We start from the raw sequence: 15557 nt of genomic DNA, 5'->3' as shown, positions 1-15557 counted from the left end.
TACAACAACCAGAGACAAATACTAGGTAACTGTTCTAGATGTACAGTATACAACAACCAGAGACAAATACTAGGTAACTGTTCTAGATGTACAGCATAAAACAACCAGAGACAAGTACTAAATAGCTGTTCTAGATGTACAGCATAAAACAACCAGAGACAAATACTAGGTAACTGTTCTAGATGTACCGTATACAACAACCAGAGACAAATACTAGGTAACTGTTCTAGATGTACCGTATACAACAACCAGAGACAAGTACCAGCAGCATTTAAATTGTTTGACCAGCAGACAGCGCCCTCAAGAGGAATGGTATAGAGCCATATATGTAACGCTGTGGTATTTCTGCTGTTGTATTGCACATAGTTAATTGTTAGTGTGGTTGAACAATTGTGGTCTATTGGTAAGAAGCAGATTGCAAACAGCTGAAGATTGGAGAAATGATTGTTAGGGGAGAAACAATCCTTAAATTATGCTACCCAACTCATTAGTAATATGGAGTAACAATAAGAATGTGTATTTGGTACAAATCGTCTTAATCAGAATAAATTAGGTAATGCTGAAGTTGCATAATGTGCAGTAGTGATTTAGCTGGAAGCCAGCATTTATTTATAATTATGATCAGCGGTCGGCTGACTTTAATTGCCAGGTGGCAGAAAGTTGACACACTGATTGACTTTCACTGCCAAGTGGCAGAGAGGTGACAAGCTGGTTGGCATTCAATGTCAAGTGGCAGAGAGGTGACAAGTTGATTGGTTTTTACTGTCAAGTGGCAGAGAGGTGACAAGTTGATTGGTTTTTACTGTCAAGTGGCAGAGAGGTGACAAGCTAGTTGACATTCATCGTCAAGAGGAAAAAAGGCGACAAGATGGTTGGCTCGCATTGCCAAAGGGCAAAAATGGTTGGTATTCGGCTTGTCATCGAGGGCTGGTACGTCCTCGATGGCAAGTGGTAAACAGGTGACCAGGTGATTGGCTGGCTGGCTTCACTGAAAGTGATTAAAATAGACTAGCTAGTTGGCAACATAAAGCTCAAAGACTTAGCATGTTCAACTTATAGAATAATGTATAGGTCTCTTCTCTTAAGTTGTTTTGAAGTCATTATGCCAAAAAGCATAGATTTTAATTACACATGCATTTATTTCTACATTCAATTTTAGCCAACTAACTTTTGTGTATTGCTTTGCATGACATCTAGCAGCAAACACACCATAGCAAAGGCCTCCAAACCGGAGTTATCAATAGGGTTGTTAATACGAGCTCTTTGAGTAGGTCACAATTAGTACTGTTGCTTAGCATTACTAAAGTGCATACTAGGTTTCATGCATGCATACTAACTAACTAGAAAAAATCATGGAGCAAATAAAATATTACTTGCAGTACCGCTAGCTTCATTGGTGGGATTGGGGATCGTTGGTCAATTTTTTAAAAACAAAAATTGCTATTTTTGCGTATTTATTCATGCTTAAGCAATCTATTTGTATAAATATCTCACTATAATATTACCATAAAAGTTGTGGTAATTGCTATATTAACTATAAAACTGCAGTTCTTTTAGATATTTCTTATCCTTGGAGAGTCAGCGCTTTCATAGATGTGAACGCCCGCACCGCAGTCAAGTCTGAGGTAGTTCATGGGCTAAAGGAACTTTTATCAGCCTTTGTCTTGACCCATCTGTGTTGTCAGACCTGTGACAGTCAGCCAATAGAAATGCATGTAGGTAAAATGTGTTACTGTTGACCATAGACCTACTGTACATATTAACTATACTATACCATTAGGACTACTAGTATAGTTAATAGGTCTATGCTGTTGACAATGATTCTATGAGCTAAGGGAACATCTAGAGATTTTTTGAGTCACTTTTATCTTCTATAACCCTCCAAGTTAACACAAAATTCCATTGTGAATATTAGAGTGATGAGCATGCAATGGCAGCACTGACTAAATACATGTAAATACCTTCAGAAATTGGTGCTTTAGATACATCCAAGGCGCTGTTTCCAACATCTGCTAGATCTTGGTCTATTTTTGTTACCTGCATAACATCATCAAAGTATATAATAATAATCACAACTTTGAAGACATGAAAACTGTCTTTGATATACAAATATGAACTTTACTATCAACGGTCAATGCTATTCAAAGCAAATTAGATCATCAGACACAAAGAAATAAATAAATACTATTAAAGTAAGATTAAGTTAAAGATGTGATTGCATCAAATTTAAGTTGATTTTAAAAGAAAGCATTTTTTTATTTTTTGTTGTCTATCAGTTAATATGTTGTTTGTTATGTTAGGCTATCTCATTGTCAAGATATTTGAAGATTAAAATCGAAAAAAAGTTGATCGCTGTAAAAATGCTAAAAGATCTACATGTGTATTATGTTTGTCTTATTAGTCACTAGAAAATAATTGGTGTGGACACCAGGTGAGAGGAGACAATGAATCAGTGCTCACTCATTACCGTTAATTGATAATCCATTGACAGTGTAACATTGATTATTGATATATACATACAATAGCGACTTACATTCCCCGACTTTCACACGCTTAGTCTATGGGCATTCTTAAAATATTTGAGTCAAGAACCGAACATATTCGCTATCATTACCGGCTTAGTTTTATAGTTACCTGGCTTAGTAAGTACATACACGTACATACACGTACATCTCTGGTGACTCATTGTGTGTACATAAGCCATACACGTACGTTTCTGATGACTCAGTGTGTGCACATAAGCGAATACCCACACTTGTGTATTTTATAGCCATCATCATCACATCATAACATTGATTTGTACCTTTATTGTCTGTATATGCATGCTCATAATATATAGTACAAGAAAATTTACCATAAAAAAATAGTTCCAGACAAGTATGAAACTTTGTCAGTTAAATAACCTGAACTAATTTACAATATACAGTTTCACATACATTCAAATTTAAATGTGTCATTCACAGATCTCACCTGTACGGTAGTCCCTTCCTGACTGATTTCTGAGAGACTATATGAGCGTGTCTGATTTTGCCTTGAACTAAGTGACTTTGTCGAGATAGACTTAGGTCTACTCAAGCCATTTTGTTTAAGTTGCTGTTTCAAAATTAAACTTTCGATCTCATGCTGACTGAGCAGTTCAAGACCTTCGCTACGCGTCTCGGCTAACGAACAGTTACTTTCGTTAGCTGAACTTTCTGTTTGTCTCTCTGAAATAATGTCATTTGAGCATGTGGCAGTTTCACTGGAAGTCGAAGGTTGCTTCAAATTTGCTGTATCACTTTGAGCAGCGGCAGGAAAGCCACTTCTGCAATTCTGGGATAAGCCTTTTTTTGCAGACGAGGGTTGAGTGAGGGTTCTTACCTCAACAATGCTTTTCTCTGGACCTACAATACATGTTTGTACATACGTCGCAACTATGTCTGTTCATTTAGACCATTGTAACCGCAAGAAACAGGAGAAGCATAAGAAGCCTGTGGAGAAATATTGTTTTTTATTTTAATATAATTGATATATAGTTCATAATAATAATAATTTGAGTACAAGATTAGGTTTCAATGCTTCTAAGCGAGCCAGGAGTTTTGGTTACATTTAACTTACCCAAAGGAAGAAGCTTAACTGGATATTTAACTCCAGGGGATCCTTTAACAACCACTCCTCCGTTTTCAACAGAAGCTGAGCTTCCCATGATGTACTGGACCAGGGCACCTGCTGCCTACTGCTAGCGGTGGCCTTATGCCATGTCTGGCCGAGTGATTTCAATAAGCATTTAATGATTTGCTCTCATCATGTACCACTAAATCTTAACATTGAATGCCGTTCCAACTTGATGCACGGTAAGCGTTCAATATCAAAGAGAAAAATATTGATTATAGAATTGTATGATTTTCTTGTGTGTTATTGCTGTGCATTCCAACTATGAAACAAGCATGGTGCAATTTGTATCTATTAACTGCCATTGGGTAATCTTCTATCATGTAATGTGGGGCAAAGAGTTTCTTAAAAAATGTTACACCTCAAAGCATCATCACAAAAAGAACCAAAACAAGTAAAGATAAAAATGAAAATATATCTAATTTTATTGTGCAAGATTATGCTTGATGAGTCCGGCTTACCTGGATGTCACATGGATATCTTCAGATACCTATTCAATACATTCTGTCACTCAAAGCGGAATTCAAGCTATGTAGCTCAAAAGGTAGACAAGGAAGGTAGACGCTTGGAAGACAAGATTAACAGGCCCTTTCAGAGTGTACAAAGTTTCTTGAACCTTTTTCACGCTCTGCTGTTGATGTTGCAGTTGAAATAATAAAGATTTTGACTTTGAAATCTTCTGGCCCATTCTTGATGCTGTTGTGTGACACAGGTTAGCCATGTTAATTGGTAGATAGATATGAATTTTATCAGCTAGATATGCTAGATATAAAATAACCTGTTGTGACATTTCAATAGATAGGTTAACTACCTCAGCTAGAATATATTTGAGAGAGTGAAATAGCCCGCAGTCTATGTCAGCGCATAAAGTGATTAACACATACAGTGATTAGCGCAACAGCTCTCTGCAAATTATAAACAACCTGCTTCTACCAAATCATTACAAACACATAAATTTTTTAACTGATCTGTAAACTGAGATCCACAAAATTACTGCTTCATTCTATTTTGAGACTTCTAATACCAACCTCACTCATGCGCCGGTAAATGTTTTAAAACATACAGTGAAGCCATAAAGGTAGAGCCAATTTTTGTCATACTATAGCATAAAGTGACGGAATGTTTAGCAGCCTTTAGGCAGTTGATAGAATTGGTTTCTACTTAACCTTTTGTGTTTCTTTCTTCATGTTAACAACTTTTGTATAACATTGTATAGTAAGTGCTGAGCCCTGGCACCTCAAGAGCGGTGCTTATTCTTCCTTTATATTATACACACTTAGCCATGTATTTCCACTTGCTCTAACCGAAGTCCCAACTAGCAATCTAATCAGCAGAACAGAAACTGATATAACTTTACTAGTTTATTCTTATAATTGTCTACAGTTAATAGTATCTGTGCTTCTCTCAATCAGATGTCAGGTGTCTCAATCAGCTAGCTTAGCACAGTTGTGGCAGTTTCCTCTCCCTCCATAAAGAAAAGAAAGCTCGTACAAGCTCTCAATTGATGTTAGCACTAGCAGTCATGCTGTGCAGTAAAAAGGAATTTGCAAGCTTGCAGTTTGGTGCTGCTGCAGCCCAACTAGGTCTGGCAGGAGTTGACTTATTTTGTGCGTTGCTATTTAAACATGTCGGGCTAAAACCAAGAGAGATAGTATATGCATGAAGAGTCTATTGATCTTAATAGAAAAACATATATGCACGTTAGAAGCAGAAACAGCTAAAGATATCTGGCAGCTATAAGCCAAGTAGAACATAACTTTGTTATAGACCGCCATTAGGAGCTATAAAAAAGGTAATAACAAGCTTAAAAACAGCAAAGTATGTCAAGTTATTCAAACATTCAAAATAAAATGTAAATCAGTTTATTTGTGAGGGCAAAGTGGAGCCAGCCAACGAATAAACCTCGATGCAGCAGTATTTAATTGGTCAATTTAATGTTGAACTCGGCTTTCAAACAGATGCTAGAAAGAGCATTAAATGGAAGTGTAATCCATTCACCTCGAGCAAAGTATTGATGACAAAATTTCATCTAGAAAAATCTAACAATAGCCTCACAATAACTCAACTACTATCAAAATATTAATTCGTTTATGCAGGTCGGAGTTACCTTCCCTGATAAGACGTTACAGACGTTGGCAATTGAAACCCTAATAAACTGACGATGGTTGAGATTTTGAGTGTTGCGATACCATTCACAATACATTTAATTTGGTTAGGGGGAGACGCTTATAGCAACACAATTTTTGCAATATTGTTTAGCTTGAGTGATCTATTGGCATTTAATCATAGACATGGATCTACACATTGTTGTATGTAAGAATGACATGAGCCTAGACACTGTTGTATATATAGACATAGATCTACACCTTGTTGTATGTTGCAGTGACATGGATCTACCCATTATATGTAACAGTATCATGGATTTATACACTGTCATATATAGCAGTGGCACGGACTCGTACACTGTTGTATGTAGCAGTGGCACGGACTCGTACACTGTTGTATGTAGCAGTGGCACGGACTCGTACACTGTTGTATGTAGCAGTGGCATGAGCTCGTACACTGTTGTATGTAGCAGTGGCATGGACTCGTACACTGTTGTATGTAGCAGTGGCACGGACTCGTATACTGTTATATATAGCAGTGGCATGGATTCGTACACTGTTATATATAGCAGTGGCACGGACTCGTACACTGTTGTATGTAGCAGTGGCACGGACTCGTAAACAGTTGTATGTAGCAGTGGCACAGACTCGTACACTGTTGTATGTAGCAGTGGCAGACTAGTACACTGCTGTATGTAGCGGTGGCACCGACCCGTACACTGTTGTATGTAGCAGTGGCACGGACTCGAACACTGTTGTGTGTAGTAGTGGTACAAGACTCGTACACAAAATTTACAATAACAAACTTGTATATATTAGTGATATTAACCTAGACACTGTTGTAAAAATACTGTTGACACGAAAATTTGCATTTGTGCATCTTCAAAGAATAAAACTATAATGGTTTATTTTCAAAATAAACAAAGATATAAAAATACCAAGCTCTAGTCACAAGTATATCAATGCGACACGAGTGTATCAATGCGACACAAGTGTATCAATGCGACACAAGTGTATCAATGCGACACAAGTGTATCAATGCGACACAAGTGTATCAATGCGACACAAGTGTATCAATGCGACACAAGTGTATCAATGCGACACAAGTGTATCAATGCGACACAAGTGTATCAATGCGACACAAGTGTATCAATGCGACACAAGTGTATCAATGCGACAAGTTTTTTGAGAGACATCAGATTGTACTGTAAAAAAGCCTAACAAACACCAGTAAATATTTGATTTAGCCAACATGGCAGGGATAATGCCTGATATCATATTGGAATTACAGTACTAGTTCTGTCACATAAAGATCAGGCAAAGTAAAGGGCTTTGGTTAACATAGATGTGATGCATGGACTTTGCTTCTTGTTAGTCATATGCTCGCTGCTTGCATTTGACTTGAACGTATAGGAAACCATTCGGTTGACTCTCGTTAGCATTTGGACCAATTCCAGTCTGCGACCATCTCGCTTCATCACCTCACAGAAAGCTTGAATAAACCAGGAGCCGTTTGCGCAGTTCCTCCATGAGAAATATCCTGCAAAGACCAAGGGCACTACTTAAAGCTACTGGCGCTATGACCCCATTCATAAACATAAACAGCTAATAGAGTGTGCTATATGAGAGATCACAGTCAATAGAGTATGCTATATGGGAGATCACAGTCAATAGAGTGTGCTATATGAGAGATCACAACCAATAGAGTGTGCTATATGAGAGATCACAGTTAATAGAGCGTTTTATATGGGAGATCACAGTCAATAGAGTGTGCTATATGAGAGATCACAGTCAATAGAGTATGCTATATGAGAGATCACAGTTAATAGAGCGTTTTATATGGGAGATCACAGTCAATAGAGTGTGCTATATGAGAGATCACAGCCAATAGAGTGTGCTATATGAGAGATCATAGTCAATAGAGTATGCTATATGAGAGATCAGTCAATAGAGTGTGTTATATGAGAGATCACAGTTAATAGAGTGTGCTATATGAGAGATCACAGTCAATAGAGTGTGTTATATGAGAGATCACAGTCAATAGATTATGCTATATGAGAGATCACAGCCAATAGAGTGTGCTATAGGAGAGATCCCAGTCAATGGAGTGTGCTATATGAGAGACCACAGTCAATAGAGTGTGCTATGGAGAGATCACAGCCAATGGAGTGTGCTACATGAGAGATCAGTCAATAGAGTATGCTATATGAGAGATCACAGTCAATAGAGAGTGTTATATGAGAGATCACAGCCAATAGAGTATGTTAAATGAGAGATCACAGTTAATAGAGTTTGCTATATGAGAGGTCACAGTCAATAGAGTATGCTATATGGGAGATCACAGTCAATAGAGTGTGCTATATGAGAGATCACAGCCAATAGAGTGTGCTATATGAGAGATCACAGTCAATAAAGTATGCTATATGAGAGATCACAGTTAATAGAGTGTTTTATATGAGACATCACAGCCAATAGAGTGTGCTATAGGAGAGATCACAGTCAATGGAGTGTGCTATATGAGAGATCAGTCAATAGAGTGTGCTATATGAGAGATCACAGTCAATAGAGTGTGCTATAGGAGAGATCACAGTCAATGGAATGTGCTATATGAGAGATCAGACAATAGAGTATGCTATATGAGAGATAACAGTTAACAGAGTGTGCTATATGAGAGATCACAGTTAATAGAGTGTGCTATATGAGAGATCACAGTCAATAGAGTATGCTATATGAGAGATCACAGACAATAGAGTGTGTTATATGAGAGATCACAGGCAATGAGTGTGTTATATGAGAGATCACAGTCAATGGAGTATGCTATTTGAGAGATCACAGTTAATAGAGTGTGCTATATGAGAGATCACAGTCAATAGAGTGTGTTATATGAGAGATCACAGTCAATAGAGTGTGTTATATGAGAGATCACAGTCAATAGAGTGTGCTATATGAGAGATAACAGTCAATAGAGTGTGCTATATGAGAGATCACAGTCAATAGAGTATCCTATATGAGAGATCACAGTCAATAGAGTGTGTTATATGAGAGATCACAATCAATAGAGTGTGCTATATGAGAGATAACAGTCAATAGAGTGTGCTATATGAGAGATCACAGTCAATAGAGTATGCTATATGAGAGATCACAGTTAATAGAGTGTTTTATATGAGAGATCACAGCCAATAGAGTGTGCTATAGGAGAGATCACAGTCAATGGAGTGTGCTATATGAGAGATCGGTCAATAGAGTGTGCTATATGAGAGATCACAGTCAATAGAGTGTGCTATAGGAGAGATCACAGTCAATGGAGTGTGCTATATGAGAGATCAGACAATAGAGTATGCTATATGAGAGAACAGTTAACAGAGTGTGCTATATGAGAGATCACAGTTAATAGAGTGTGCTATATGAGAGATCACAGTCAATAGAGTATGCTATATGAGAGATCACAGTTAATAGAGTATGCTATATGAGAGATCACAGTTAATAGAGTGTGCTATGGAGAGATCACAGCCAATGGAGTGTGCTACATGAGAGATCAGTCAATAGAGTATGCTATATGAGAGATCACAGTCAATAGAGTGTGTTATATGAGAGATCACAGCCAATAGAGTATGTTAAATGAGAGATCACAGTTAATAGAGTTTGCTATATGAGAGGTCACAGTCAATAGAGTATGCTATATGGGAGATCACAGTCAATAGAGTGTGCTATATGAGAGATCACAGCCAATAGAGTGTGCTATATGAGAGATCACAGTCAATAGAGTATGCTATATGAGAGATCACAGTTAATAGAGTGTTTTATATGAGACATCACAGCCAATAGAGTGTGCTATAGGAGAGATCACAGTCAATGGAGTGTGCTATATGAGAGATCAGTCAATAGAGTGTGCTATATGAGAGATCACAGTCAATAGAGTGTGCTATAGGAGAGATCACAGTCAATGGAGTGTGCTATATGAGAGATCAGACAATAGAGTATGCTATATGAGAGATAACAGTTAACAGAGTGTGCTATATGAGAGATCACAGTTAATAGAGTGTGCTATATGAGAGATCACAGTCAATAGAGTGTGCTATATGAGAGATCACAGTCAATAAAGTATCCTATATGAGAGATCACAGTCAATAGAGTGTGTTATATGAGAGATCACAATCAATAGAGTGTGCTATATGAGAGATAACAGTCAATAGAGTGTGCTATATGAGAGATCACAGCCAATAGAGTGTGCTATATGAGAGATCACAGTCAATAGAGTATGCTATATGAGAGATCACAGTTAATAGAGTGTTTTATATGAGAGATCACAGCCAATAGAGTGTGCTATAGGAGAGATCACAGTCAATGGAGTGTGCTATATGAGAGATCAGTCAATAGAGTGTGCTATATGAGAGATCACAGTCAATAGAGTGTGCTATAGGAGAGATCACAGTCAATGGAGTGTGCTATATGAGAGATCAGACAATAGAGTATGCTATATGAGAGATAACAGTTAACAGAGTGTGCTATATGAGAGATCACAGTTAATAGAGTGTGCTATATGAGAGATCACAGTCAATAGAGTATGCTATATGAGAGATCACAGTTAATAGAGTATGCTATATGAGAGATCACAGTCAATAGAGTGTGTTATATGAGAGATCACAGGCAATGAGTGTGTTATATGAGAGATCACAGTCAATAGAGTATGCTATTTGAGAGATCACAGTTAATAGAGTGTGCTATATGAGAGATCACAGTCAATAGAGTGTGTTATATGAGAGATCACAGTCAATAGAGTGTGTTATATGAGAGATCACAGTCAATAGAGTGTGCTATATGAGAGATAACAGTCAATAGAGTGTGCTATATGAGAGATCAGTCAATAGAGTATCCTATATGAGAGATCACAGTCAATAGAGTGTGTTATATGAGAGATCACAATCAATAGAGTGTGCTATATGAGAGATAACAGTCAATAGAGTGTGCTATATGAGAGATCACAGTCAATAGAGTATCCTATATGAGAGATAACAGTCAATAGAGTGTGATATATGAGAGGATATTAACTTGAGGAGGGCTGAAACGAGGACTATAATGAGAGCTATAACGTGGACTTTAGCGAGAACTATAATCAGGACTAAGACGAGGGCTATAATGAGGACTATCATGAGGACTATCGCAAGGACTATAACAAGAGCTATAATGTGGACTTTAACGAGAACTATAATGAGGACTATGACGAGGACTATAATGAGGACTATAACAAAGGCTATTAGGACTGCAACAAGGGCTATAACGAGGACTATAACAAGGGCTATAACACGGGCTATAACCAGGAAGAGAGGTTACCTGGCACAACAGAGTAAGCAAGAAGAATGTCAGATTCCTTAGAGATGAAGTACTCTTTCGGTGGCACTCGTTGCTCTTTTGGAGGCAGTGCATCGGCTTGGTACCTTGCACCTTCATCCAGCTCATCACCTCGACAAGCCTGTTGAGTGGAATATCCTTTAATCGTGGTAAATGTATTATAAAAAGAGGTGCAGTGCAGCAACAAATCTCTTAGTTATCCAAATAATATACCGCATATACTCATGTATAAGTCGGGTTTCTGAGAGATGATTTTAAGGTAAAACTTTTGGGATCGACTTATAAGCGAGTAACATTTATGAACCTGTTACTGCCGTGTTGAGTAAAATACAAATATGAAAAAAAAATCCATTATTACACATGCAATATACACACCACGGTATAAAACTTTAAACAATTGCTCCAAATGATGGTGCTTCATCATACAAATGTTAAAGTTACTCTAGAGAATTACTAATATCAACTAGCAGTAAAACTATTTTATATATCACCGGTCAACAATCTTACCGGATTGTTGACCAGTGATACATAAAATCTTAGTGAATTATGATTTTTGATGGCCTTATCCATCAACAATCTTAGCGGATTGTTGATGGATAAAGCAAACAAAAGGCTCGATAACATCTTGAAAGGCGAACGGCTCAATTGTATTTTGGGAGCTGCCACTGTTGTTTTGTGCTGTCACCTGCCAGTTGTGAATTTAAAGAGCAATATATTTGAAAAACGTTAAGCGAAATTATACCACTAGAAATTCCAAATAAAGTTCAATACACATACATTTAAATAGACGTCGATCTATAGCTATCAGTAATTGTCCAAATACCGTCAAACCTTTATATGAACGCCATGGTGCTATATTTTTCAACCCTTCCCTTATAGTGGCGCTTTATTAGAGGTGACTTTCAAATAGAGAGTAGAACTGTATGTTGCAAATAGCTCGTCAGTGTTTTGGGAAAATAAATTTAACCCTTTACAGGCGAAACGAATATCGCCTATATTTTGCAATATCCTTCAAGTGTAGTGACATTTACCCTTTTGGATGAAAAAAAATCTGCTACAACTTGTTGTAGATCTCTTAGAAAATTATTGAGGAGCTGATTAATAACTCTACCAGTTAATGCCTATTGCTTCCAATTACTACGATTATCTTATAGCCTGCGTTGCAAATTGTCAGAGCTTTTTGTTATAATTTCATTCTAAATTTGAGGGCACATTTTCAATTTTATAACTATATTTAACAACGTTGCATAAAAGCTCCTTGCAGTTATTATTCATGATACAGCTATTCATTATTTCTATGGTGATGGTTTTAAAATTCTAATGAAAACAGTAAAGCTTTTGAGTTAGAAAACAGACTCTATAAGAACACCAACATTGAAAAAACTACCACAACACCTCTAATTGAACGTCTCCTCAATTTAAACAGCCTCTCAATTTGAACAGCCCCTCAATTTGAACAGCACCTCTATTTGAATGCCACTATGGGAGATAGGTTAGAAAATAGAGCGCCACCCTTTAATTAAACGCCACCTCCAGTTGACCACCACTTTAACATTCTTTGATTTTTACAAATCAATAATAGCAAGTGATATAAATTATTCTAAAATCCGGCAAAGCGATCGATTGGCGCAGTTGTTAGTGTTGATCTATCACGTCGAACGGATGGAAGGTTTAAAAAATGACCAACGTCCCTTAAAAATTAAATAAGATAGCATCCTTTTTTGTTTTTAACAATGAATTTGATATTGGCAAAGAAAACTTACGACAAACTCTCAATCTATATATATATAAATCTCAGTGTTTGTCATCTATGTTTCCAGTCATAGCGATAAGATTAGGAATGAAAAATCTGCTTCGCACTGGATTTGAGCTCAGCACCTCTAGTTCTGGAGACCGGCAAGGTAACCCATTAAGCCACATGGCCTATTTCCGATACAATAGAATAATTGTACACATACTTATTACATTGGTTAAAATAGGTGTAACAACTTTGTGTGACATGAGCTGGTTTCATGGCTCTGATTATAGTAAGTTTAGCAATATAAACAAGCTTAAGTTACTCAAATTAGCTAATTTTGCCACTAACTGATTAGTCACTTTAGCTGACGGCACCTACAGTACCTGCTACTGTTTATAAGCTGCTTTTTTATCACCCGTGCAATGCTGGGCAATCACCTAGTATGGACAGACATAAAAACATTTGTTGGCAAAATGGCCAAATCTGCACCAATCTTTATGCCAAAATGGACTAGCCGATCCTGGAAAGCGATACAACTAGATCATAGTGAACAGCATTTTTAAGATGCTACTTGATCACAACGCGGTCAAAGTGCTTTGTTCAAGCATCAGATTACGGATTTGCGTGTCCTGTAAAAAATAAATGCCAATCCATTTATGAGTCTCATAGTCAAGGTTGCATTATTTTTAATATCCGCCGCTATTGAGAAAGTTTAAAAAGTCAAAAACCATTTTAAATGAGTTTCAAAAAATGCATTAGTGTATGTACCGCTTCCATGAAGAAAGCTTTTAGATTGGACAATCCACATAAACTAGCTCAAAAGCCAAGAGATTATAATATAATTATAAAGCATAGCAGCTGCTTCTAGTAGATATCTGGACAATATACTCATCTTATTTGCAATTTAAAATGTTCCTTGAACACAGTACTCGGCCAAAATGACACATACCGAACTTTTCGGACTATTAGCCGCTACTTTTTTCTGATGATTTGAGCCATGCGGCTTATATAAGGGTGTGGCTATTCTGTGGCTTTTTCTTTCATCGCTAGGACGCATTAACCAGAATCTCCGACTAGTGCGCCTCTAGCGGTGAAAGAAAATACGAAACAATGCCTAACGGTACTGTTCCGTTAGTCACTAGGTTAAAAAGTGTCGATTAATACGAAACTGTGCTGTTAGGCACTGTTCTGTTTTAAACAGGAAAGTTGCTGCCGTGTTAAAAAGCACCGTCCTGAGTTCTGTGGCCTATACCAAGGTGCGGCCTATCTATTGTTTTATTATCATTTTTTGGAAAATAAAGCATATGTGGCTTATATAGGGGTGCGGTTTATGGTCCGAAAAGTATGGTAAATATCATAAGAGCTCAATTTGTGATGCCGTTTGACACTAATAGCTCATTTAGTATTCAATTAACTATCAATATATCAATACCAATCGCAATACTATTAGATTACCAACTTTTGAAGCAAATTTTTTCAACTCACTCAATAATTCCTAATTTCTGTCTTTTCATTTTTTTCGCTTTTCCTTTTTGGCATGTAATAAAAAACATTATTTCGTTGACGTTTCCCACTACCAATAAGAGTTATACATACATATCTACATATATTTAAAGCACTTTCAGCTAATTGCTAAGAAGTCACACATAAAATGAACATTGCAGACGTGACATGCAACTGTTCGCCATGTTTACCTGTATCACAAAGATCTTGGGCTTGCCAACGAGTGACTGAGAATCTTTGAAAGGCTTGAGTAGATCTTCATAGGAGACAGGTTTATCAGTCCCATACACCATGCCTTCCTCCCCGTGAGACAATATAGCCACGAATACACAATCTCTGTCACGGTAATCCACCTGCGATGCTAAATCCAAACAAATGCCAGATTTAACCAACATAGAATTTTAAAGAAGTGGGTACCTACAAGGAAATTAATCTTTATCAGCACAATTCCAGATCTTAATTTTCTAGACTGGTTAGAAATGATAACATTTGTTAAGCTGAAACTAGAAAGACCATTCTAAATTATCAATCCATGAACAACTTGTTGAGAGTACTATCTTAATGAAATGAAACAGGTCAGGACCAAAACACCTGCTGTAGTTCACTGGTGAACAGACATGATCACTTAGGAACCTTCTAGTGACATGATCATCTAGTCACCTAGATGAACACCAACCTTGCGTCATCACTGAAAGCATCTCTTTCTTCGTAATGTTGTTGTGAACGTAGATTTCCTTGAAGCCCACAAACTTGAGGGCTCCCTCAAGATTGTTTCTGTCGACAGCCGAACCATTTCGATCTGACATGAAAGTTTCACGGGCAAACTTGTCATTGTTGATTATAATGGCAATGCCTCTGCTCCTACAGCAAAAAATATTTGATAGGCTCGGCGTTACCTGACAGTCTAGTGCTTTCCAAGAAGATCTCAAGGAAAAACACCATGCTGAACCAAAACCAAATCTTTATGAATAGCTACCCTTCATATTGAGTTAGTGATCAAATGATAGAGGGCATTTCATCAAAGTAAAATGCTTGTTTAATGAAAAACATCTTAGCTAGGGGTAACATAATCAGAGGACCCAAAAAATCTAATGTTCCGAGGAAAAACTCAATATCTCTATGGTTTCTACAGTTAGCAATACTGAGTAAAATAAAAATATGAAGACTACCCAACGCCTACAAATAACTGGTTAGAGAAAAGAAAGAGACTG

General features: G+C 37.2%; 1 protein-coding gene across 2 annotated transcripts in view; it reads right to left on the bottom strand.

Annotated features, from left to right (window-relative positions):
- Positions 1 to 6637: 6637 nt before the first annotated feature.
- Positions 6638 to 15557, bottom strand: part of LOC137385535 (caspase-7-like) — a 32588-nt gene continuing 23668 nt past the window's right edge. For both annotated transcript variants that reach the window (XM_068072013.1, XM_068072012.1), the window contains exons 3-6: positions 15023 to 15207; positions 14538 to 14707; positions 11088 to 11226; positions 6638 to 7296 (exon numbers count right to left, since the gene is read on the bottom strand). In XM_068072013.1, the coding sequence (XP_067928114.1) occupies positions 7070 to 7296; positions 11088 to 11226; positions 14538 to 14707; positions 15023 to 15207 (721 nt within the window). In that variant the 3' untranslated portion in view covers positions 6638 to 7069. The remainder of the gene's footprint in view (positions 7297 to 11087; positions 11227 to 14537; positions 14708 to 15022; positions 15208 to 15557) is intronic.

Source organism: Watersipora subatra, chromosome 1 (assembly GCF_963576615.1).
Source record: "Watersipora subatra chromosome 1, tzWatSuba1.1, whole genome shotgun sequence".
Lineage (NCBI taxonomy): Eukaryota > Metazoa > Bryozoa > Gymnolaemata > Cheilostomatida > Watersiporidae > Watersipora > Watersipora subatra.
This window is presented reverse-complemented; position numbering and strand designations above follow the sequence as displayed.